Source organism: Penicillium roqueforti (assembly GCF_015533775.1).
Source record: "Penicillium roqueforti strain LCP96 04111 chromosome Unknown scaffold_30, whole genome shotgun sequence".
Lineage (NCBI taxonomy): Eukaryota > Fungi > Ascomycota > Eurotiomycetes > Eurotiales > Aspergillaceae > Penicillium > Penicillium roqueforti.
In genome coordinates this window covers 148,372-173,856 of record NW_024067594.1, presented here as the reverse complement: position 1 = coordinate 173,856, position 25,485 = coordinate 148,372, and the positions used below count along the sequence as shown (strand labels likewise).

The 25,485-nt window shown below is 52.1% G+C and overlaps 7 protein-coding genes across 7 annotated transcripts; 3 read left to right on the top strand and 4 right to left on the bottom strand.

Moving 5' to 3' along the window:
* Positions 1-1,214: 1,214 nt before the first annotated feature.
* On the bottom strand, positions 1,215-1,436 carry LCP9604111_8225 (uncharacterized protein; the record flags this gene model as incomplete). The annotated part of the gene is made up of 1 exon (XM_039076345.1): positions 1,215-1,436. The coding sequence occupies one exon, from the start codon at positions 1,434-1,436 to the stop codon at positions 1,215-1,217; it is 222 nt and encodes a 73-aa protein (XP_038925804.1).
* Positions 1,437-6,175: 4,739 nt separating this feature from the next.
* LCP9604111_8224 (glutamate dehydrogenase (NAD(+))) lies at positions 6,176-9,553 on the top strand (the record flags this gene model as incomplete). Its single annotated transcript, XM_039076344.1, has 3 exons — positions 6,176-6,485; positions 6,538-9,368; positions 9,422-9,553. The coding sequence occupies 3 exons, from the start codon at positions 6,176-6,178 to the stop codon at positions 9,551-9,553; spliced, it is 3,273 nt and encodes a 1,090-aa protein (XP_038925803.1).
* A 298-nt stretch (positions 9,554-9,851) lies between these two features.
* Positions 9,852-11,081, bottom strand: LCP9604111_8223 (uncharacterized protein; the record flags this gene model as incomplete). The annotated part of the gene is made up of 2 exons (XM_039076343.1): positions 9,852-9,911; positions 9,975-11,081. 2 exons carry the CDS (start codon positions 11,079-11,081, stop codon positions 9,852-9,854), a joined length of 1,167 nt encoding a protein of 388 aa, XP_038925802.1.
* A 1,161-nt stretch (positions 11,082-12,242) lies between these two features.
* On the top strand, positions 12,243-14,408 carry LCP9604111_8222 (threonine/serine exporter family protein; the record flags this gene model as incomplete). Its single annotated transcript, XM_039076342.1, has 1 exon — positions 12,243-14,408. The coding sequence occupies one exon, from the start codon at positions 12,243-12,245 to the stop codon at positions 14,406-14,408; it is 2,166 nt and encodes a 721-aa protein (XP_038925801.1).
* A 138-nt stretch (positions 14,409-14,546) lies between these two features.
* On the bottom strand, positions 14,547-15,065 carry LCP9604111_8221 (uncharacterized protein; the record flags this gene model as incomplete). Its single annotated transcript, XM_039076341.1, has 1 exon — positions 14,547-15,065. One exon carries the CDS (start codon positions 15,063-15,065, stop codon positions 14,547-14,549), a length of 519 nt encoding a protein of 172 aa, XP_038925800.1.
* Positions 15,066-16,897: 1,832 nt separating this feature from the next.
* On the top strand, positions 16,898-17,387 carry LCP9604111_8220 (uncharacterized protein; the record flags this gene model as incomplete). The annotated part of the gene is made up of 2 exons (XM_039076340.1): positions 16,898-17,278; positions 17,346-17,387. The coding sequence occupies 2 exons, from the start codon at positions 16,898-16,900 to the stop codon at positions 17,385-17,387; spliced, it is 423 nt and encodes a 140-aa protein (XP_038925799.1).
* Positions 17,388-19,624: 2,237 nt separating this feature from the next.
* LCP9604111_8219 (type I polyketide synthase) lies at positions 19,625-25,018 on the bottom strand (the record flags this gene model as incomplete). Its single annotated transcript, XM_039076338.1, has 2 exons — positions 19,625-24,868; positions 24,932-25,018. 2 exons carry the CDS (start codon positions 25,016-25,018, stop codon positions 19,625-19,627), a joined length of 5,331 nt encoding a protein of 1,776 aa, XP_038925798.1.
* Between the last annotated feature and the right edge of the window lie 467 nt (positions 25,019-25,485).

The following is a 25,485-nucleotide window of genomic DNA, read 5'->3' as shown; positions in this document are numbered from 1 at the left end:
GCTGACCCTCTTCTCTGTGATATCGGAGGAATGGCATCACAACGGTCAACCCGGGACATCCTAGCAAAGCCATCACCGGTGACAAGCCCCACCCAGCTCGACCGAGCAAACAGCCCATCGGTGGAGCCATCTCAGCTACGCTAAAATAGGTGGATCTACTCCGTAGAGCAGTAACGTCATTCACAAACTTAATGTAGGAATGACATCCCTTGTTCCATTTAAAATTACTGATCACGCAAACCATCTGTGAACGATAAACAATGATAGAAACATAGATTGCGCGAACCAATTGTATCCTGTATCTGCCCCGTTCGACATCTAGAACATGTGCATAGAGCACAGAGCAGGTTGTGCGACTCCATTAACTTCCACAATGCTAGACTGGTGACGTCGTGATCGGCATGATCTTCACATGCACAAGTAGATGGGCCGTTACTCGCATCGGACGACAGGTTCCTAGCTGTGTATCTTGTATCATGTACAACATAGTGGCTACTCCCCATCGCCGGCGCACGGAACTACTGTTCTAGACACCTTCTCCGACTTTCCGAGGTAAAGTGCGATTACCGGACAGCCTAGGTTAGATTTTAGAAGAATTAACTAGTTAGAAAAAGCTTAGTTGTAATGAAGGAATTATGTTGCAATGAAGCTAGTGTCTACAAAGCAAATGTATACACTGGACAATATATAATAGTAAGAAAAGATGTCGAGTACATATCCATATTAAGGGTATACAGGCACATAATGAAATAAGAAAATACCCAATTGATTTCTGATTCGGAAAGCCCAGGGAAAAAAAAAAACAATTATAACACCAATTCCCCAGACTTTTGAAAAGCGCTCCAATGCGCAAAACCAGAACCAGATAATAAATGCCCGCCAATAAACACGCTAAATCCAAGAGGCGACATGTAAAAAGAAAGACAAAGACAAAGACCCAAAGAGAAAGACATAAGGCTAATAAGCATCGCGGATATGAAGTCGAAGAACGAGTAGTAAAAAGGAAAAAGGAAAGAAAGAGAACAACGGACAGGACGGGGCGAATCTGCCCAACAGTGCCATGCACGCAAGACCATTATCGGGAATATTAGATGATGGTACAATGATTTCTCCTGAGAAGGTCGAGAAGGAAGAAGAAGATGTATCGAAGAAAGATGAAAGATGAAGGATGGTATGATCGAAAGCCGAAACCGAGAAAGGAGAAAAAGGTGAAATCACTCCAGGTTTAGGCTGGGGATATCATTGTAGGAAGCCGTGCCCTTGGAGAAGGCGACGGGCGATGGGGGAGGCGCGGGGGGCATGCCGTCGATGAGGATCGAGCGGGTCTTCTCTGCCCTTTGGGTTGAGGCTGTCATGATGGCGCGGGAGATGTCTTGAGACATGGAGAAGGAAGGTGGCATGACCGGGGTGGCGGATTTGGTTGCGACGGAGGCCATTGTTGTGGATGTATAGGGTTTGGTTTGTTTTGGTGTAGAGAGATGATTTAGACTTGAGGTTCAAGTGTTTTAGGTAGGGTGAAGATGGACTGTTCGTTTCGGTTTACACTTGGGAAAGTATGGGGTAGCCAGATAAGCAATGTAGATGGGCTGAGGTTCGAGAGTAAATGTCAGCTTCTGTTGCAGAGTGCTTGTGCTTTGTAGGCTATAGATGGACTTTGCGGCTCCGATGTTGCCCGAGTCCGGCCCCGGTCCCGGGGGATCGGGTGTGATGTGGCAAGAAGTGACGGGAGTTAAACTTACAAGGAGAAAAGGAATCGGGTTCGGCTATTTGCGAGATGTAATAGTAACAGTAAGAGTAGAAGTGGTGAGGTGGTGGTTGAGATTATAGATTTCTTGGAGATGTGAAGAGGCTGAACTTGAGTATTGCAGGTATAGTATGCTCCGTAGAAGACTCGAAGACAATAAGAGCGAAGGTGATAGCAAAGCTGTTGACAGTGCTGGGTATAATAATCGTAAAGGTGAGTGAGCAGAGAAAAGGAGCAAGACGATTTCAGGGTCAAGGAGTCGTTTATATTTTTCCCCTTCTCATTAAAAAATAATATAAAAAAAGAAATGAGACACCCAAAACAGACATCCCCGTAAAGTGTGGAGGAGTACATTCCCTGGGGAAGCACGAAAGTACCCAGTACATACACGCATACCTGGCCAGGCCTGATGCTTACTCCCTAGAGATCTGCCATGTCGATTCGCCTCATTCTAAACAGCCCAATAACCCAGTTATCGAGGTAGGGGGACATTCATCGGAATAACGGGAGCCAAACCCGGAAACAAGAAAAAACAAAGGAGATAGGCCTGACGCGTTAGTGTGGGGAAGAAACTAGGGGATGAGAATCGATGAATCAACCATTTGATACCTGGTTATTTCATATGTATGTCCTCTGTATGTATTGCGTTATTGACATTGTCCATTGTCTGGTGGGAACTACTCCGTAGCGAAAGCCGGTTGAACCGGTTGAACCGGCAAAGCTCTTTACAGAACTAAAAACTAGTGCTACTTAAGCGTTGTTTTCTATGATTCTAGCACTCCGTACACCTTCTAGCGTTGCCCGGAGAAAACTCGCTTTCAGACCTCGGCACGAGAGCGGAGACGACGATCCTTTCGAGAACAAATACCGTGGCCCAGCGACCAGATTGCCGGGGTTATGGAAGGGGGTTTCCCCGTTGCGGTGTAGGAGATCGGCTCCAGGGTGGCGACAGGAATCGGAGCTATTATTTAATAGACCTGCAATATCCATGGATGTATACATCCGGGGAAAAGGTGTGATCGGATATGTATGGAGTTCAACAACTGATTTTCACCGTCTATTGGAAATACGCCAATCAGGATTTTTGTTCTATTTTGACGTGCTCATCAATTCCCAAGGTGCATTGTCAATCAGGATGATCCTTCAAAAATTGAGACGTTGAGCTGGATATGATAAAAGGGGCTCAAGTACCGGTATACCCACCTATAGTTTAACTCCACATCCGTCTGATAAAACAACACTTGTATGGAATAGTATATTGTACAGCGCCACAGATAGACCTGTAATAGTTTGGGAGTATACTTCGCTAGGGGCCGAAACGTCTGGGGCACAGATCAAGGTTGTTTGAGATGTGTTGATTTTGACGTACGGAGTACTCCGTACTCCGTTCTCCGATGCCAAAGGCTTCAGCAATTCCTGATTCACAGCCACCTTGGTAAATTCAGGGGCATAAACGTTGAGCTGCAAAAGTACCAAAATCCCTTTGACCCGTTCTACCGCCGATCGACGCGAATAGGGGACTCCACAATTCTTCTTCCCCGGATTCAAGGGGCGAGTACGGAGTACGGAGTACATACGGAGTAGTGACTATTTAATATGCACTCCACTGCCACATATTCTCACAATGTGACGTTATCTGGGCAAGGAAGAGTGTTACTCTCAGTCGTAGAATCAGAATGTCCATTCCTGATTTCTTGATTTCCTGGGTACCGGGTCTCCGACGGTGAGGCTGGGCGTGTTCGGGAATCTCGAAACCCCTTTGATCGCGGACTTCCCGTGGTATCTGCTATAATAATAGCAACACTATATTACTACATCATATCGTATCGGCAAATTCCATATGTCTGATATACTTGCATATGGAGGCGCACCATGTATCCCAAAGATTTAGATAACATTCTTTTCGCGACGTAAGATAAGGTCTCGGCCTGGTGACTTGGCCTGTTCACCGCTCGTTGAGAGGTACTTGTGATTTCAATGATAGATTGTAGCGATCTGACAAAGAGGGGAAATGACGAGTTGGCTGCCCAGTGTGTTGTGAGATACACCATTTTCGACATTTGTGGTGCCAACTGTGGGATGGATTCGTCAGGGGCAATATGTACAACACATCCTATGCATGATTATGAGCTGACGTGATCGTGGGCTGCTCGTTAGTTATTCGGACTACTTGAGCATAAGACCAATGTTGGTCTACCCAATACCGCAGTTACCGACAGATGGGATATCCTTGTAGGCGCCAGACGTATAAGAGAGACACTCTTGGACTCACCTATAATAGTACCCCGGCGTACTCGCGGACCCCTCCAGCCAAACAGGATAAGGCGAAGGCAGGGCTGATTTGCTCGATACGCAGGGGATGTTCCGATCGGAAAAGATCGAGACCCTCTGAAAGGTGCCCGATTCACAGGGCACTGACGAATTGTTGAGTTTGGAATCGCGTTCTATCCTGGCCCTTGCACGTCTTCGAAGATCTCTAATTATAACCCCTTGGGCTTGTACCCAAGATCGATCTTCTAGGAACGAGAGCCCTTTATCTGCAACTCTGAACTCTATGCCACTTCCAACCTTGCAGAGAATATGCTTTCAACGACGCGACCTGACTATCTTCGAGATGATCTTCTGACCTGCTGGTCCCGTGCCGTGTCCTGTCTTGGGACTTGACTCACAAGGTTCTCCCTAAATGCCAACACTTGGGAAATATATACAGAGAGCTGTGAAGTGGCAGCTGAGCTCGTGTCGGATGGTGACACCAATCAGGCATCCGCAGGCCGTGAGAAAAACGGGGAACCAGCTGTATGTGTCAGACGAACTAGGAGAACCCGTGAATAAGTATGTTGTACGGAGTAAATGAAGAGACCTTGGGGATCGGAAGACCATCCGAGCGGGATCTCCCCAGACTCGAGAAATCTAGATCAATGCCCTGAGGCTATTTTACGTCACGGGGCGGAATATCATTTCCCCTAGAGGACAGCAATTACTTCATCTCTCGGTGGACGGCGGGCTCTTCCAATCGCAAGCGCGCCGAGAGTCCGCCATCACGTAAACGCCCCGCCAGGAAATTCTGGAGATGCGTAAAAGAAATGCAATTGATGTAGTTGTTGGGGTAAAGACGTGCCAATGCGTCTTTTCTAACGAATGACAGGGTGAAGCTACGAGCGTGGTAGAAGATGTTGATGTTTACCCCGCAAGTCATCCAGGTACCAGCCCTGGAGAGCCCCTCCGGTTGGAGATATGACATACACATGTAACATGGGAGATATTGATAGTCTATCACCGGCTTTCTTCCAAGGTTGTCACCGGCCCGGCGACATTCGCAAAGATTGCCTCAAATTGCAATTGGCCTTGCCTCAACTGGTCAAACACGGCAAACTCCTCTTCAATGGCGAAAATCCCCCGGACCGAAACAGCCACCAGTGGAGCTGAAAGAGAGTAGGGCAGTCGATCACGATGCGATCTGGAGCAGCGCCATTCGGGCTGGAACACGGAGAATGAGGCATTTAGCAACCCAAAAAAAAAAACTCGGAAGTTTCTTATCCTAGGGTGGGTTCATGACACATTGCATTCCACGATGTTCGGCAGCGATCACATCATTCCCTGTATACATCATCCATGCACCCTATTAAGACATCTCAGGTGACCCCCCGTGGACCTGCTACTATGCTCTTTTCAGCTTCCAGCAAGTCTCTTCCAGGTCACCCGCTCACCTCTTTTTACCCCTGTTCCTGTCCTCAGCCACGTTCCAGACTGTTGAGGCAATTCTTTTCGTCTCATATCGGCCCGCATGACGCAGCGGGATTTTGCTATCGGCTTGAGTTCGGAAGGAGGGGCGATGAGCTCCAATCAGCGGAGAATGTATCGCCGGCTGTTAGTCAAAGTGGAGAGAGAATGATCGTTTTGGGGTGGAACAAAGTGGACCGGCGGATCTTAATCAGCTTCGAGACCTCTATACGGTTGAACCTCCCCGCCTATTATCGGTTATAACTGGTGGGAGCGGGACGTAATAATAATAGAATAACTAATGGAAATAAGAGAGTATGTATTAATAGAGACAGAGATAATAGGGCTTACTAGGGATTAGCCAGGGACGAATAGAGCAGCACTAGTAAAAGCTGAGAATCAGGTTTTGTTGTGTATAAAAGACTAGGGTTCCCCGGATTTTCTGAATCCTTCTGATTCCCATCCATTCTCATTTCTCACCTTCAGTCCATGGCGACGATTGGTGATCATTGTATTTGCCAGTAAGTCTTACAGCGTTTCTTGTCCTCCTTGCTTGTTATCTTCGACCTACCGAGATAAGCACATTCTTTGTGTCGCCTTATCTCATCTCACACGTGCCAGATGATTCATCTGAGCTCATGCTGATTGCCTTATAGCTTCTGTCATCTTCTCGCTCTTACGTGTTAAGAGATCTGCCTCACATACTGCATCATGTCGTCTCCAGTAACTACCCCACTGTCGGAGACTCCCAATGGCACTGGCGCGAGCTTGCCTAATCGCCCCCAGCCTAAGCTTTTTGGAAGCCAGGATGGAAGCTCCGGCTCCGGCACCCCCATCGGTTTCCAGCGCTTTCCTCCCCACAACAAGCACCTAGATCATGCCGTTGGAAACGCTTTGCGACAACCGTCCCCGCAGCCCACGCACTTGGGGATCCCCGGTACCCCGCACCGTGTGCTCTCCGAGGAGGACCCGGGCTACATTGCGGCTACCTTTGAGGGCAAGCAGAAACAGATGGAACAAGGTCAGTGGGGTTGACAAATGTGGGGATAATGCAATTAGCTAATTCCCAGCAGTTATGGACATCTTGGAGGAGAAGGGCTTCTTCCCCAGTGACTTTGTCATCTCCGAAACCACCTGGTTCTATAACAAGCTTGGCATCGACGATACCTACTTCCAGACCGAGTCTGTGGATGCCATCGTGACCCAGATCCTATCCCTCTACGCCGCCAAAGTCGCCGCCTATGCCCGCGATGATAAGCAGCTGGAGATTCGTCTGGATAAAGAGGCCGAGGACCATGCGGTCTACATCGATACCAGCAGGCCCGGTGCGGTTTCGGTCGATGGTCCACGCTACGAGCAGCGCATCGACGAGAAGTACGTCAACCACTCCAAAGGTGCCAACAGCTACCGCGTGGAGACCTTCCGCTCGCCGAGCACTCTGCCGGGCGACAACGGCCAGCAGCTCCGCTGCTACTTCGTGTACAAGTGCCAGTTCGCCAACCCCAACCCCTCACCGAATGAGACCAACATCGATATCATTGGCGAGAAGCGCTTCTTGCAAAAGGCCACTCCCAACACCAAGGCGATCTACCAGGAAATCATCGCCACGGCCGTTGGTCGCTCCGGTCCTGTGATTGAGATGTTCGAGATTGAGGGAAGCCGGGAAAAGCGTCTGGTGATTGCATACCGCCAGGGATCCGCTCTGGGCTTGTTCAGTGCCCTGTCGGACCTGTATCACTACTACCGCTTGACCAGCTCGCGCAAGTACCTGGAGAACTTCTCCAACGGAATCACTGTGATTTCGCTCTACCTGCGTCCCTCGGACAAGTCCGAAATCTCCGCCAAATTCCCTCCCATTGAGGCTGCCATCCACCAGATCATGAAGGAGGTCTCACTCTTATACTGTATCCCTCAGAACCGCTTCCAGAGCCACTTTGCCACTGGTCGTCTGAGCTTGCAGGAGACAATCTACGCCCACTGCGCGTGGGTGTTCGTACAGCAGTTCCTTAACCGTCTCGGTTCAGAATACACTTCGTTGGCCGCTCTTTTGGATAGCAACAACAGTGTTCACGCAGAGTTGCTCTCCAAGATCAAAAAGCGTCTGCGTACGGAGACATTCACCGCTGACTACATCTTCGAAATTATCAACAAATACCCCGAGCTGATCCACAAGCTCTACCTCGACTTCGCCAACACCCACTACGTTCAGACCCAGGAGTCTGGTGATGACTTCCTCCCCACCCTCAGTTACCTGCGTCTGCAGGTCGACGAGGTCCTCGATGGCGCCAAGCTGAAGCAGCTCATCCGTGGCACCGCCCACAACGAGCACGACGAGATGGTTATGACCTCCTTCCGCGTGTTCAACTCCTCCATCCTCAAGACCAACTTCTTCACCCCGACCAAGGTGGCTCTCAGCTTCCGCTTGAAGCCGGACTTCCTGCCAGAGCATGAATACCCCCAGCCCCTCTACGGCATGTTCCTGGTCATTAGCTCCGAGTTCCGCGGCTTCCACCTGCGGTTCCGTGACATCGCTCGTGGCGGTATCCGTATCGTCAAGAGTCGAAACGGAGAAGCATATAACATCAACGCTCGCTCGTTGTTCGATGAGAATTATAACTTGGCCAACACCCAACAGCGCAAGAACAAGGATATTCCCGAAGGCGGTGCCAAGGGTGTCATCCTCTTGGATGCTGACCACCAGGACAAGGCGCGGGTCGCCTTCGAGAAGTATATTGACAGTATTCTCGATCTGCTCCTGCCCCCCGTCAGCCCCGGTATCAAGGATCCGATCGTTGATCTACACGGCAAAGACGAGATCCTCTTCATGGGTCCCGACGAGAACACCGCTGAGCTCGTTGACTGGGCCACCGAACACGCTCGTGGCCGTGGCGCTCCCTGGTGGAAGTCGTTCTTCACTGGCAAGAGCCCTAAGTTGGGCGGTATTCCCCACGACGTTTACGGCATGACCACTCTCTCGGTCCGCCAATACGTGGTTGGAATTCAGCGCAAGCTGAACATCGACCCCGCAACACAGCTCAAGCTGCAGACCGGTGGTCCGGACGGCGATCTCGGATCCAACGAGATCCTCCTGTCCAACGAGAAGTACGGAGCCATTGTTGATGGATCCGGTGTGATCTACGATCCGAACGGTCTGAACCACGAAGAGCTCATCCGCTTGGCCAAAGCGCGCGCGATGATCTCACACTTTAACATGACCAAGTTGTCTCCCGAGGGCTACCGCGTCCTGGTCGACGAGAAGAACATCAAGCTCCCCAGCGGCGAGGTTGTGCAGAACGGCATGATCTTCCGGAACACCTACCACTTGCGCACGCAGGAGAAGTTCGATTTGTTCGTGCCCTGCGGTGGCCGCCCCGAGTCTATCGACCTGGCGTCCGTCGGCAAGCTCATCAAGGACAACAAATGCATCATTCCTTACATCGTCGAAGGTGCCAACCTGTTCATCACCCAGGATGCCAAGCTGCGCCTCGAGAAGGCCGGCTGCATCCTGTACAAGGATGCCTCCGCCAACAAGGGTGGTGTGACATCTTCCTCCCTGGAAGTCCTAGCCTCGCTGTCTTTCAATGACGAGGAGTTCGTCGATAACATGTGCATTGACGAGGATGGCGCCGTCCCTGACTTCTACAAGGCCTATGTCCGCGAAGTGCAGGAGATTATTCAGTCGAACGCCGCTCTCGAGTTCGAGGCTATCTGGCGCGAACATGCGCAGACTGGTGTGCTGCGCAGTGTTCTTAGTGACCGTCTCAGCTTGGCTATCACCAAGCTTGACGAGGAACTCCAAATGACCGAGCTCTGGGACAATGTTGGGCTCCGTCGTTCTGTGCTTGGCGATGCCCTCCCGCGTCGTCTGTTGGAGAAGATCGGTCTGGAAACCATCTTGGAACGTGTATGTCTCCCCTCCTTCTCTTCTTGTATTTGAACCTCCGCTAATAATCCCAGGTCCCTGAGAACTACCTCCGTGCCATCTTCGGCAGCCACCTGGCCAGCCGCTTCGTATACGAGTACGGCAACAACCCCAGCCAGTTCGCGTTCTTCGACTTCATGACCAAGCGCTTGGCGAAGCTTCAGTAAGCTGTTGGAATTAGACATTCCTGTGCGAAAGTGCTAGTTTTGAAACTGTTTTGTCATTATTTCTGTTTTTCTTTTTGAGAAAGACTTATCCGGGTCAGCGAAATACTTAATACGGAACAAAAGAAGACCTGTTCCCTTGACGAATGTATGGTTTAAAAAGTTTGGCGAGCGAGAACAGAGAGAGGCCGCTTGGGCAAGATGATCCTTGGAATCCAAATTCCTACCCATTGGAACTGCCATAGTCCTACATAACTCTATCATGCAAATTCTATTATATTACACCAACCCCTCCCAATGCTTACTTCCATCTGTTTTGAGACGACACAGTCTCAGCCATAATCAGCACGATATTCACTGCCTTTTAGGATGTTAGTATATGTCAATAGGACACCCGGATCGTCCTTAAAACAGAAGAACTCACCAATAACAAATCAACTCCCTCAGATACCTCAACCTCCCACCTCGGCCTCAACTTCACTTTGGATCTACTGTAGTCCATCACATTGTGTCGCGAGATATGCATGATCTTCTGGTTACCCATCATGACACCCGTACCCGACCCAGCCAGCTGCTTCACTTTCAGCTCGACTTTTGCGCCGGGCGAAGCATTAGCTTCAGGACGGGGACTGGTTCTGCTGCTGCCGCTACTGCTGCCGGGACTGGAATTGGCATTCCGCGACGCAGATGTAGACGCAGACGAAAGAAACGGTGAAGCCGGCGCCGGCTCCTGCGGCGGCTCAATTGCATCGAGCAGATCGCGCAAGGAATTAGGCGAGTTCCGGCGAACGGAGGCGTAGGAGGGAAGGAGTGTTGGTGCTACAGGAGCCTGAACGGGATCTTGACGTGAATGTGGATGTGGATGTATATCTTTCTCATTCCCCGCATCCCCACTCCCTTCTTGACCTCTAACCCCAACCCCAACCCCAACACCAGAAACAGCACTATAAGGCGGCGGCTCGTCATCCGACACCGCCAATCCACTCCCACTCCCACTCCCTACACGCCTCTCCCTAACCGCCGACGCAAGCGCATTCACAAACCGCACATCAAGCCTAAACCCCCCACCAACCCCAATCCTCGACCCGGGCCCATCCGTCACCCACGGCGTCGAAGCAACCATTAATTCCGCCTGCTGATCAGGGAGTCGGGCCACCCATTTCCGGATCGGCAGCCACGCGCGTCGCAAGACGAGCACCGGCACGTCCTCGGCATCGCAGACTGTGCGCGTCATGTTTGGCCATGGTTTGCCGTACACGGTGTAGAGGAGGACCGCGCGGTTGGGGCTGTCTGGGGTTTCGTGGGCGCGGATGCGGTGGATGGTGAAGGCGGAGGCGGTGGCGGAGGTGGGGGCTTTGGGGTGGGCTGTGGAGGGCGGGCTGGTGTCTTGAGTTGGGGTTATTGTTAGGATTGTTGCGGTGTTGGCTAGCAGGTCTGCGGGGGGAGAGAGGAGGTGGTGGGGTTGGAGAGCTATTGGTGTTGCGGGGGATATGAGGGGGTTGGTTTTTGATTTGGAGTTGCGATTGGGCATTGGGATTGCGGTTTGGTGGTGGTGGTTTGGTAGCTTGGTGGTTGATGTGGATGTTGGAGGGATTGGTTATATCTTGTAGGTTGTGTATATAGAGATCTAGGAAGTTGAAGTGATGTTGCTGAGTGGGGGCGGGAGTGCCGGATACGTTGTAGCACTGAGGTCACCAATTAGGAATACAGTATATATAAACAGTCGAATACATCAGGGACTATGTAACCTTCCATCGCAAGTCTCGTGCTCCCCTATGTATACAAAGAAGAATGAAGCTATTCGAACACAAGGTCATTATTATCTACGGACATAACGGATATAGTATGTTGACCTATCTACCGAGGCATGATATATAACTACACCGACTACGGAGTACTACTTACATCTACGCCTCCCAATACATACCTCATAATCCATTCAATATAGTTAGCATGTCTTCAATCGTGCCAATTTTAGCACCTCTAGACCCAATTAGAATCTCACCACGGACAGATCCTTCACCGAGTGGAACCTGCTGGAACCAGGCCCACAATATGCCGCCGACCGAGGATAGAGGCGCAGTCCAGACCGGGGAAGAATTATGCGTTGAAAGGGGCAATTGGAAGAAAATCAGCGCGAGGGAGTTCGTGCAGCATCATTCGACTAGTGCTGTATGTTCTAACCAAAGGAGATTAGCCATGTTAGCGCGGGTTAGTGGCTGGGAAGCTTATTTTCGTCTATCTAATGCCAATTGCCAGATATCAAATGGCAGATGTCACTCCGGACGTGTCAAACATGGATCTGTCAGTCCACCAGCCCATGAGAATCCAGTACGTATCCATCGTCTGCTTCTAGTTAGGGCATGCCACGAATAGATCCTCCATATTACGCGTTAATAGTGCAGGCGTATGGCCATAACTGCAATGCATAAATGGCACTACGTGGGGCCTCGAACCGGTTTCTCCTCATTTTAGACAAAAGGAACCCACTTTTCCCCGATTTCATTTTCTTTCTTTCTTCTTTCTAAAATATGAGGTCGAACCGTTTGTGGGGCTGTTACTAGACTGCCAAGTTAGCATCCTTTGCTATGGGGGTCTGCTAAAGGAGAACTTGCCCTCTGACATTTCCCTAGAAAACGAGTCATTGCCTTCCGTCCATATTCGGGAGGATTCATATTCGCCGCGTCGTGCCATGTCGGACGCACAGGAAAAGGCGCCGCCGATCCCTCCTCATCCTTCTGCGGGGACTGCCGAGGCAGACCGCGCTGAAGGCAGTGATCACAATGTCGATTCCAACGCAGAAACCCTTCGTCCAGACGAGGCGCACCCGGAGCCCGAAACACTTTACCAGCGATGTCGGGCAGCAGGCCGGCGGATTCGCAATCGCGCTGTCATCATAGCCGAGATGCTCGGGCGACCACATGAAAAAGGGGATGGGTTGAATTCGCCAATGTTGCCAGACTACTATGAAACACTAGACGATATCCGAGCATACGAGGCCCGCCAGGCACTTGATGAGGAAGCGCGCCTCCCGGGAACAGACTATGATTCACAAGCGCGCCTCTTGATGGAACAAATGGGGTCCCAGTCCAGGCTACGGCGTCCACACCATATCAAAGAACCGTGTTCCGGGTCGACAACGCCAGGAACGCCAGGGACTCCAGATGAGTCGGCAGGACCTGGCAGTCCACCCGGAGGGCTCTTATCACATCTTCTCCGTGTATACGCCGACAACCTCCACGCAGCCCGGCTGAGTAGTATGTCTACAGCGTCAGAACCCAGCCCGGACGCAGAACCCAAACCGGACGCAGAACCCATCGCATTACCCGACACAACGACGGGTGAAAAGAAAGACAAGTCGAAATGGTACAACCACCCCAACAAACCCTCCCACAACTATGCTTCCTCCCTCGTCAATGCATCCATGGATTTGTGCCGGGTCGCGCTCCCCGGAGCCACGGGTCCCCCTCCCGCGACTCCCAACGAACGAAAGAAGGAAAACCGCAAGGGAAAGAAAAACATCAAGCTCACCGTCCACATTGCCGCCATTCTCGCCCGCCAGCAGTACATCATGCAGCTGTGCCGCGCTCTAATGAGATACGGCGCCCCAACCCACCGCCTGGAAGAGTACATGATGATGACATCCAACGTACTAGACATCAAAGCGCAGTTTATGTACATCCCCGGATGCATGTTCATGTCCTTCGACGACCAGGTAACTCGCACCACCGAGGTAAAGATCGTCCGCGTAGTGCAGGGGCTGGACCTCTCCCGTCTCGCGGAGGTACACAACGTCTACAAACACGTCGTCCACGACATCATCAGCGTGGAAAAAGCCATCCACGAGCTAGACCAGATCATGCAGCGCAAACCGCGCTATAACCGCTGGCTCCTCATCCTCCTGACCGGCTTAGCCAGCGTCACCGTCGGCCCATACTCCTTCAGCGCCCGCCCCATCGACCTCCCTATCATCTTCATGCTCGGCTGTCTAGTAGGCTTCATGCAGTACGTCGTCGCGCCCATCTCAGCGACCTACTCCAACGTGCTCGAAGTCACCGTCGCCATCCTCGTCTCGTTCATCTCGCGCGCGTTCGGCAGCATCCAGCATAACGGCGAGCGCGTCTTCTGCTTCTCCGCCATGGTGCAGTCCTCCATAGCAATGATCCTCCCAGGCTTCGCCGTGTTAAGCAGCAGTCTCGAGCTGCAGTCGCACCAGATGAACGCGGGCTCGATCCGCCTCGTCTTCACGATTATCTACTCGCTCTTCCTCGGGTACGGCGTTACCGTCGGCACGACCATCTACGGGCTGATGGACAAGAACGCCACGAACGAGGCGACGTGCTCGCATCTGCCGGAGGTCTGGGGCAACGAATACATCCAGCACTTCCCCTTCGTCGCGCTGTTCTGTCTCTTCGCGGGGCTGATCAATCAGTCCAAGCCGAGACAGTTACCCGTGACTATCTTCATGGGTATGTGCGGCTACATCGCGAATTACTTTAGCACGAAGAAGCTCGGCGCGAACCAGGTTGCTAATACCGTGGGCGCGTTTACCATTGGGCTTCTGGCTAATCTGTATAGTCGGGTGTGGCACGGCCATGCGGCTGCTGCTATTATTCCGGGTATATTCACCCTCGTCCCGTCGGGTCTGGCGTCCAGTGGGTCGATTATCTCTGGCTTGCAGTATGCCGAAGCTGTTGCGGCGGGTGATGCTACTAATAGTGCGGCATCTAATAGCTCGCTTACCGCGCTGGGATACGGCATGATCCAGACGGCCATTGGTATTTCCGTCGGGCTGTTCATCTCCGATCTGATTGTTTACCCGCATGGAAAGAAGCGGAGTGGAATTTTCAGTCTGTAGACCTCCATCTTCGTTTATATTGTATTATTTGCATTAGCGTCTTGATTCCAGAGCGAAAAAAGCGTCCCATTTATACTAGATATTAATACCGAATCTCAATCTCAATGTCATGTCACAATATCAACATCAACATCAACATCACAATGTCAACACAGCCCCCAAAAAAGCAATCCAAGCAGGCAAATCCGCAACAACCATCCGAATCCGGTGAATCCCCACCCATCGTCGCATATCAGCCGACGCGCCCACCCCACTCTCGCCCAAATCCTCTCTAACAGCAACGTTATCCACAATCCTCTTCACCGGCCCGGCGACAAACGGCACGAAGACCAAATGTCCGACCGCGCCGGCTAGCCCCACCCAGTAGAACGCCGTCGTCTGCAGCGGCTTTTGCGGGTAGTAGCGGTTCAAGAAGAGCGTGCCGGCCGCGGAGGTTATTGTGCCGAGGTTCAGGGCCAGGACGGTCCATACTGCGCGGTTGAAGACGTGGGAGAACCATTTTGGTAGGACTTTGTCGGATGTGGGTTGGAGGGAGGGCTGGAGGAAGCCCGTGTTGGTTGTTAGTTCTAGGATGGCGTGTGCGAGGGTACCCGTGCTGGTTGCTAAGGGTAGAGTATGGAGGAGGAGGTATGGGTTTAGGATTAGACCGGAGGCCATTTTGATTATTAGGTGGTGAGGGTGGTGAGGGTAGTAAGGTGGGATTTAGATGGGTGAGAAAGGGAGTAAGTGAGACAGCAAGGCGATATGCATCAATTGGGGCCAAATTGACTAATATCCGTGGGCTGGTGGGTTGATCTCACCTTCATCCCCGTTACGCTGACAATGGCCAGCCAGCTTCAAACACTCTTTCAAAAGCATTCTCAGATATGGTGATTTCAGCTAGGCTGAAAATGATGGCTCACCAGACATAATGGAAGATGACTACAGCCTGATGTTGAATGTTTGTCCCCTTCAGTCAAACACATACTTCATCTGATCTCAACGGCTCTGTATAAATATCCTCAGCATCATGCTCAACTTCTATTCCTTGTCAACCTTCTCCATCAATTTGGCTTATATTATCACTGGTCCATCAAATATCGGCCTGCCCATTCAGCTTACCCTTATTCTACCAACTCTCATCTTACTTTCTCTCACACTCCTCTCCCAAAAGACCATGGACTGAGGAGAGTCCCTCAAGTCTTCTCTCACGAGGACCTTAATGTCCATGCCAAATCGGCATATCTCACCCCTTACATATATTTCTCTATATAATCAGGTGAGTTCAAGGCCTATGAAATACCATCTGAACTGGAATAGCTAATCCCTCCCAGCAATATAGCTAGTGCAAATTCCTCCACATTATTGACGAGAAGGTCCTCCTACGCATCAGACGCGGCTACAACACTCCCGCCGACAAGCTAGAACAGCAATATACCAACCTTGTCATGGTCACTGAGCGCGTCGGTCGGTTGGCACACCGACCTGAACTTCCACCAACCTGGAGGATTCACCCCGTCATCAGCGTGCAGCAATGAGAGCCTGCGACGACGGCAGATCCCTTCGGCAGGGAGGCGAAAAAAGTGCACGCAGCCTATGCCGAGCGGTTCTGGAGCGTCTCCGATGTTGACGCCGAGACTGTCCATTTCGCAAATACCGTACGGAAGTGTGCTATATATAATCCGTGAGGGGAATTTCTCCCGTGACAGACATCTGATGTGGAAAGCAAAGGGAGCTGAAATATAACCGAGAGGTATATCTATATATCCTCAATGGTAAGGCTCAACCACGCAGCGAAAAACTTAACCAAAGCCACACTTCTAACTATCAAAACGCGCAGGGCGATCTTACCTGATTATCGAAGAAGCGTCTCAAATGGTCGACTCACAAGCGCTAAATGGTATCATGCGCAATCTGAATGGGGTTGAAAAAAGCAATCCTTGGTGGGGATTGTGCACAGCTTCCACCGACGGTGATATCGAGAGACATTCGGTGGATGCCTCAGAAGGCAACAATTATCCCGGCATTCAGAAGACCGGATCCAAACCCTGCCCTCGAACTATCGGGCAAACACGGTGCTCGATCACAGGGCTCCGGAAATGTCGCTACAACATACGAGGAACGTGGCCTTGCGTTCAAGAGGTTGCGTCTCTTGATGACCAGCAACTGCATCGGGCCGTGGGTACTCTGGCTACGAAGCGTGGCTGGCAATCTCTACGCGACCATCCACCTATCCATTGGTAGTCGTGTAATGCTGCTGGATAATCTCTGGATGCAGCGCGAGCTTTTCAATGGGTAGTTTGGGACCGGAGAGGATATAGTTTGGCCTCCCGGTACCATAGATCCTCGTCGTGAGCGGCCATCCACCATACTCGTCAGGTTTGACGAGTACACTGGTCGCGGGATTCGGCCAGAAATATCCTCAGCAGTCTCGATTGTCCGTTCCACCCGCGAATTTTTCCTTGGGACAATACAGTGCACTCGTACACAGTTTCCAGTAATGCTAGCTTATGCGATCACTGTGCACAAGTCTCAGGGTAAGGGTGGACCGGGCCGTTCTTAACATTTCCGAGAGACCCCAATCCTCTGGACTGCACTATGTGGCCGTCTCGCGTATCCGCACTCTCCGGGGTATCCTGTTCGAGGAGAGCTTCAACTTTGACCGCATCCAGCCTACACAGCCTACGGCGACAATGCTTCTACGTTTCGGGAACCGTACCCGGCGCCTACCTCAGCATATTACGCGCGAGGCTGTTCCCGAATCCCCCGTAGCCAGTCTTCTACTTCGACCGTCTCCGCGGCAGTCCACTCCGTCCCGAATTCCAATCCGCTCTACTAATGCTTCGTACTCGAGTTCCTTGCCTTCTTGGAGAAGTACGGAAACTGTTCTGGTTCGTCGCTCAGCTGCTGCTATAGCCTTGTCATTCATTTACTGACCGTATTCTATTACTTGTACAGTCACAGGCTCCATTTACCGACGATTCAGAATATATGGGTTAAGGATCTGACAGCGAGAAAATGAAGCTTGAACGTCACTTGGACGATTCGTAAAGTACGCGTCTTATCGAAGGCGCTGACCAAACACGCGATGCGGAATTGAAGCTTTGTGAAGACGATATCAAAATGAGAAGATCACAGGCATGGAAGATAATGTCAAGAAGCTGCCGCCTCAACATGCCTATCCTTTTCCACGCCTCACTGTCGGGGATGCACCAAGAGATAAAGGGGGAAATGGCTGGTTAATCTTGAACCAAATGACCCAGAGTCAACACGCGAGAAGGTTGAGCTTCTGACATGTGGGCTTATATATAATTTTAGTGAGTTCATTCTTTTCTCATTTACGTGATTTGTCTCTATTGCTGAGTGTTGCTGATACATTATTTAGAAAAGTGGAACATGGTCCGTGAATAGGGATTTCTATCACCACTTTAAGTCCACTTGAAGCGGTCACCAGATTCAACAGCGGATATGGGAGATGGGAACACACATGACGAGCTGGTGCTTATATGAAGATTATCAAGATGGCTGGTCGACGAAGAACTTTACTGTCGCAAGCTCTCTCGCAAGCTCTCTCTAGGAGGGAGATGCGAGAAAGGTAATTATAAGAAGGTCACTGGGATTGGGGCACTGAAAAAAATTCGCCCAACAGCAGACTTCGGTTCTCTCCAATTCCTTGAATTTCGAGATACCCAGCAAAAAGCAGAAATCTTTGAAATCAGCCATTGATGACTGTGACGTGGACGATTGCTGGGAAAGCTCATACCATGCGCTTGGTTCGCAAGCAGAAATGGGAGAAGGGAGATCCACTAGTAAGAAGCAGCGAACATACTTCGCCATCTCATCATTCGGAGCCGGCATGATCCGGATACTCAGAGGGTGATTGTGGAATCCAAGCTACAGGTAGACAGTGATGTTAGTGTGTCCATGAAGCCCGCCAGCAAACGCCTCTAACAATTCAAAAAACAGCTCCACCCCCACAAGTGACCTTCTCTTGCCCTCGAAGCTAGAACCGACATACCAATCCGATGGAGAAACAGTCTGACGAAAAAGGGGACGAACTCCGCGCGTTGGATGGGACCGCAAATGGCTCGACACCGTCCAGATTGGAAGGATTAACCCTAAATGGATCGACACAAAGAGTACCGCAACAGAAGAAACTACCAAGGCTCTAGAAAAGGAAATTGATTCCTCTCCATCCCCACTGTATCTGAGGTACCTTGGACCCGGCAGCTCCTCACAAGCAAGCGGCTGTCGCAGCTGGGATATATATCATATTCTCTTCTTTACGGGGAAACACAGGCCTTACATTAGTGATTTTACTGTGCCAATAGTATTTACCTATTCTCAGCCTTTGCGGAAGTTTCATGGTATCATCGACTCGCGCCTATTCCGCATGGCATCCGGGTTTAGGACATGTTACTCCTTGGACAAAACCTGGAAGTCATGCAACGCATTTTCACTGTGGCATACAGATGGTTAGCTCGCTCCAGCGGATGGAACTTCAGGAGCATGGAAGAGTTTTCCAACTTTGCGCTGGCGTTGATGATTGCGGTGGATAATTGATTGGCGAGGGTTCTTAGAGAGAGACTAGAATTGAATAGTGAAGCCCGTTTATTCTTTGAAAATTGATACCCTCTACGGTGTAAGAGTGATTAGATTCTACAAGTGTTATGCGAACTCTTTTGGTGACGGTGATTTTCACGCGACGTAATAGACTGTTTTTCGGTAGTTACTGGCAAGCAAGCTCCACGTCTCCGAAGTGGATTACTCTCTTGCGCAATGGTTGCCTATGCTGTGTATTGTCTGGTTTGAACTAACACAATTTCGCAGCGCTATGGATGATCTCGACGTATAGACAAATGATATCTGACTTGGTGGATCGAAAACGTCAACACTCGATCGATCTCGGGACTGACCGCTCTGGCAGAGGGTGCCTATGACACGTGACAAGTAATTCACAGTCACATGTCAGCTCATTCTTCCCCTTTTTTGCTATGTTGTACTACGAATTACAGATCAGGAAGAACATACAAGATATATTGCATGTGGTCTAATAACTAAGGCTCTCGACATAGTGAAAAAGGAATATAAACAATGCCAACATAAATCTCTCATGGACAAGACAATCATAAACTCTCAGAAATCCACAGAACAAGCATTCCACAGTATGAAGACAACGAAGAGCAATCGATCGATATCGCGAACATTGAGCAGCAATCTCGTTGAATTAAGATCGATTAATTGCCAATCTTCTCCGCAAACCACACCACCAGATGACTGACAGTCGGGTGACTCCACGTCAAAGTCGGAGGCACCGCAACCTTGAGCGTCTGCTGCAGCTGGCGACGCAAAGTGACCGTCATGACCGAGTCTACACCTAGATCAGCGAGGGCTGCCTTGGAATCCACATCCTCAGCTGTCATCTGCAACACCTTGGCCACACAGCCCCGGATCTTCTCATCCAGGTACGTCTTGAGTTCCGGTCCGGATGAAGGAATCGCATCACTGCCATTAGAACCCGCAACAACCGGCGTGTTGCCAGACAACGCGCCCACGCGACGCACCGCAATATCATTGAGGATGGACACCGGCACCGGCTCCCCGTCCTCAAAGGCACGACTTCGCAAGACGACTCCGTGGTCCATATCATACTTGGCGAGGTGCTGCCAGGCAGAAAAAGCCTCATCGCGCGTGATATCTGTGATTCCCTTGGATTCCAATTCCGCATTAATGAAGTCTGTGCTGGCGCCCATACCTAGGCCTCGCCACGACGTCCACTGGAAGGACACGGCCGAGTCGCTCAGGCGCGCCCGGTGCGTAGCCAGTGTATCTAAGAAAGCGTTGCCGCTGCCGTAAGAGGCTTGGCCAGTAAATCCGACTAGGTTTCCGCAAGAGGAAAACATGATGAAGAAATCAACACTCTTCGGGGGGAAGACTTCATGCAAGGCTAGTGCACCCGCAATTTTGGGCGCGAGAACCCGGTTGAAGGCGTCGCGTGTGGTTTGCATTACCAGCTCGTTATCCAGGACACCGGCGGCATGGACGACACCCTGGACTGCAGGGAGGGCGAGGCGGTCTAGGGCCGTTGACAGCTGCTCCACTGCATCCGACTTGGTGATGTCTAGGGGGAGGACATGGACGGAGGCACCGCGACTCTCCAGGAGGCGGATCTTGGCAATGGCAGGCTGGAGATCCGTGCTGACCTGGTCCCAACTGCGGCGAGGCGGAAGAGCACGTCGCGAGATGAGCAGTAGACGTCTGGCTCCTTTCTCGACCAGGAAGTCGGCCACCTCGAGCCCGAGTATACCGAGACCACCAGTGATGAGATACGTGCCCTCGGCGCGAGGAAGCAGGCGAGGACCGTCACTGACAGGGCGCAGCTTGCTGCGCGGTAGGCTGCGGAACCGCGAGGTGCGGGCGATTCCATCGCTAATTCGGATGATGCCGGCGCCGTGGATGTATCTCATCGTGGAGAGGGGGATTATGGGCTCTTCAATGTCGATGAGGGATCCCAAATCGGGATGCTCACTAGCGATGATCCGCGCCAGTCCAAACAACGGGGATTGGGCCAGGGCAGTGGCAGTTTGACCATCGCCCACGTTCGCAGTGAGTGTGAAGACTTTAATGGGCAGTGAGCCATTGACAATGAATTTGATAAGTTCTAGCAGGTTCCAAGTGAACGACTCGGATGCAGCGGGAATCTCTGCCAGCGAGGCGACCTCGCCGGGGATGTAGGCCACGACGGTTCCCTTCTCGAGTGGGAGGGATAGAGCGTTGCTGAAGAAGTCCTCTGTGCCGGAGAACTGGAAAGATTGAATTTGAGTCGGCAGAGTCGCGGCATACTTGGCCAAGGTGGCAGCATCGGGCGAGATCATAATCACCGTCATGATGGGCAAAGGCTCTTCGGCCGGGGTGGCCGGTGGCCAGGCGATTTGATGCACGAGACTCTCCATGCTGCCACTTACGCCGGGTGTGCCTTCAATCTCAGAGAAACGCATGGCCGTGAACTTTGCGAGGACCTCACCCGTCTTGCTCAGCACGCTAACGTGAGAGGTGGGCACTGCGTCGGAGGCCTCCTTGACGAAGAGCCAGCTGATCTTAGGCGGATCCTCCGAGGTGAATATCTCCACACGCTCGATATGGGCCGGCATCCGCAGTGCAGCTGTTTGGAAGACGGTAGAGCCGATGGAGGTGGCAGCGTCGAGAATCGGGGCCCAGGAGGAAGAATCCCAGGGCAGGGGCGCATCCCCGAGGACTGCAGGATTGACATCAACGCGCGCCAGCATCTCCTTGGTATTGCGGTAGTGCTCTGTTACCGCCCAGGGGAATCCCATGGCTGAGACACCTACTTTGTCCAAGTAGTCAATTGAAAAGTTGTCTGGAAGCTTGGTGACCAGTCGCGCGTTGACGGCGGCGAGGTCGATGCGATCTACTGGACCCAGAACCTTCCGGTTCCAATATGCAGTGGTGTGAGTGACCCAGGAGGCATCGTCATCCAACAGCGAAGGCTCGCTCGGAATCAGGCGGGAAACGACCTTGACCTGATCCTGTTGCACCACGACCTGGACGGACCGTGGCGCGTTGATGGCGACAGGAACGCGGAGCACCACGTTCTGGAGTACCTGGGCACCGGTGCCCTTCAAGAAGGTATTAATAAGACCAGCTGCCGGAACGATCTCGGTGCCGTGCAGAGGATGGCTGCCGGGGAACGGCTTCGTTTCGTTGTCCAGCCGGGTAGTATAGACGAATGTGTCGGTTCCAGGCACTGCAATACGCTGTCCTAGAAGCGTGTGCTTCTCGACATCATGCGTGAGGCCAGTATTGAGGGGCGCCGTCTCTACCTTGCGCCAGATGGGCTTATGCATCCAGGTCGTCGTAGGCAGTCCGGTGGCCCAGCGTCCAGGCATCTGCGCCGCCCAGTTCACTTCTGCGCCGCGACAATGAAGCTGTGCGATACTGTGCAGGATATGCTTCTCAGTCGGCTTTTGGCGAAGGAGAGTCGGAATGACCGCAAAATTCTCCATGCCTGCGTCCATAAGCGTCTCATTGATGGAGTGAGACACCACTGGATGGGCTGAGACTTCCAGGAAGAGGCGATATCCGTCCTCAACGGCCGCCTGAATGGCCGTGGTGAGACGCACGCGGTTGACCATGTTGCCGGTCCAGTATTCCACGTCGCGCAGGTCCTGGCCGCGAGCATCGACCAGTGCGGTAGAATACAGCTTGATGGTGGGAGCCGTGGGGGCCAGAGTCTGTCCGAGCGCATCTCGCAGGGGATCCATGAGGCCATTCAGAGTTGGACTATGGAAGGCAATGTCGCTCTTAACGGTGAAAGTTTTCACGCCTCGTGCCTTGAAGGCTTCTACTGCCTCGGCCACTATCTCCTTGTCTCCAGCCACCACGCAGGAAGAAGGCGATGAATCGATGGCCACAACCAGGTCCTGTCGGGAGCCCAATATCTGTTCAGCCTCGCCACTAGGAAGGTTGACAAGAATCATGCCGCCCTTGCCCATGACCTGTCGGTATAATAACGCTCTGCGAGTCACGATAAGCGCACCCTCTGCTGGGGATAAAGCCCCGGCCACAACACTGGCCGCAATTTCGCCCACTGAGTGGCCGATCACGGCCTGTGGAGTGATGCCATTGCTCTGCAGCACGGCACTAAGTCCGATTTGCATGAGATAGGTCAGGATTTGAACCCGATCAGACGACTCAAAATCGCCTGTCCGGAGCAGCTCGATGGGTGATAGGCCAATCTCAGCTTGGATCAGCTCATCGAGTGGCTGGATGGCTGCGGAGAACACAGGATTGTGAATCAGTTGCTTGCCCATGTCTGGCCACTGCGCACCGTGCCCGGAAAATACCCAGACTACGTCCTTGCTGATTTCTGTGCCCAACACACGGCTCTGAGTCGTGAAAGGATGGCTGACTCCATTGACCAATGCTTGTAGGACTTGGGTAGCATCAAGATGGTCGTCAACTACAAGCGCTGCTCGGTAGTCATGGTGATCTCGTCGCGTAGCCAAAGTCGTGAGAACTTCACTCAGATTATGGTCTTTTCCTTCAGCGGCCATCCACTCGCGCAACGTTTTGGCCTGCAGGGCTAGCCGTTTTTCTTGGGGCCCCGACAATAACAAGAGGCCTGGTCCAGTCACTGCTCCATCATCCAGGGGATCTGGCTGTAGGACATGACTGAACTCCTCGATGACTGCGTGAGAAACGGTTCCTCCGTAGCCATACGAGCAAACACCTGCTCGACGAATGGGGTCTGAGGAGGGCCACGGAGTGGCCTCCTGAACGACCTTCACGCCGGCCTTGTCCCAGTCAATTCGGCTATTGAGCTTTGTCAAGTTGGCCTGGGGCGGCAGGATGCCCTTTTGGATAGTCAGGATTGCTTTTATAAAGCCCATAACTCCTGCACCAGCCTCCAGGTGACCAATATTCGGCTTGACGGACCCAATGTAGCACGGGTCGTCGGCGTGGCGGTCAGTTCCGTAGACGCCTGCAATGGCTGATATTTCAGTTGGGTCGCCCAAGGGCGTAGACGTGGCATGAGCTTCCACATATCGCACGGTGCTAGGATCGACACCCGCAACGGTAAGAGCAGTCCGCGCTGCTAACTGTTGCGCTTTGGCATTGGGGGCCATGATGCCGTTCGTCTTCCCATCCTGGGCTACTGCACTGCCCTTGATAACGGCCAAGACATTATCATGGTCAAGCAATGCACGGTGTAGACTTTTGAGTACGAGGGCGCCGGCGCCTTCACCTCTAGCGTACCCATGGGCGTCATCATCGAAGGACTTGCAAGATCCATCAGACGAGATGGCCCCGGCTTTGTCGAGGACGCGGGTCAGTCCCGGTCCACAGAGGGCATTGACGCCTCCAACAATAGCCACCTTTGATTCCCCCAACCGGATGGCCTGAACACCATGATGGATGGCGACGAGGGACGAGGCACAGGCCGCATCCACGGCACTGCTGGGTCCCATCAGGTTGAGGTGATAAGAAATGCGATTGGGCACGCCACAATACGCGGTGCCTATGCCCATCCAGGCCTCGACATTCGGCAGATCCTCCAGCACTAGCTTGGAGTAGTCGTCCGAGTTCACACCCCAGAAGACCGCCGTGTCGCTCCCAGACAGGCTCTTGGCAGGAATGCCGGCATCCTCAAGTGCTTCCGAGGCCACCTCTAGCGAGACTCGCTGTTGGGGATCCATCTGCTCGGCCTCCTTAGGGGAGATGCCGAAGAACTGACAGTCAAAGTCCTCGAGGCGATCCAAGAAATAACCACGCGATGTCGTCTTCTTGAGCTCTTTTGCATTTCGTGGATCCCGGCGATAGTAAGGCTCCCAGCGCATCGGTGGGATCTCACTCACTGCACTTTTCTGACTGAGGAGCGATTGCCAGAGAAGCTCGGGGCTGTGGTTGCCTCCCGCTACACGGCAGCCCATTCCCACCACGGCCACGTCGGTGGAGAATTCCTATTCACTGTCAGTCCGAGGTACGCTTGGGCAGAAATGACAACGTTGGGAGGGGCCACATACATATTCACTGTATTCAGTCTTAGGGGTTTCAGCTGGTGCTGGGGATGTTTTCCCAGAGGGATATGTAGAAGGTGAAACAGAATTCATGTTTGTCAGTAGCAGTTTGGAGACTCAGTCTCCTTAGCAAAGTCAAGCTTATTCATGAAAATGTCTACAGCTATCGGTTATTGATGTCCCTTTATATCTTTTGCTCACCAGTACAACATCAGGAAATCCTCCCATCACCCCCCTCCACGGCGGTTTATTATCGTCTCGGAAAAGCCGATATGCAGCATCAACAGAGATAGCGGATTGTGGTCTAGTTTCCGAATGGGGACATCTTTATCTTCAACCATTCGTCCATTCGGGGATATTGTCGTGTTTCCGCCATATTGCGGCCAGGTTTCGCAAGAATAAAGTTCAGCGACAGATAACGGGGATCTATGGATAGGAGCCAAGAATTCTTTTCCCGTCCGTCCGTAAGTAATGGTAATGGCGATCTTGAGACATCGAGGATTGGCGGCTGCAGACTGTCGTACACCAAGGGCCAAGCCTCTGTCAGCCCTAGGCCTGAA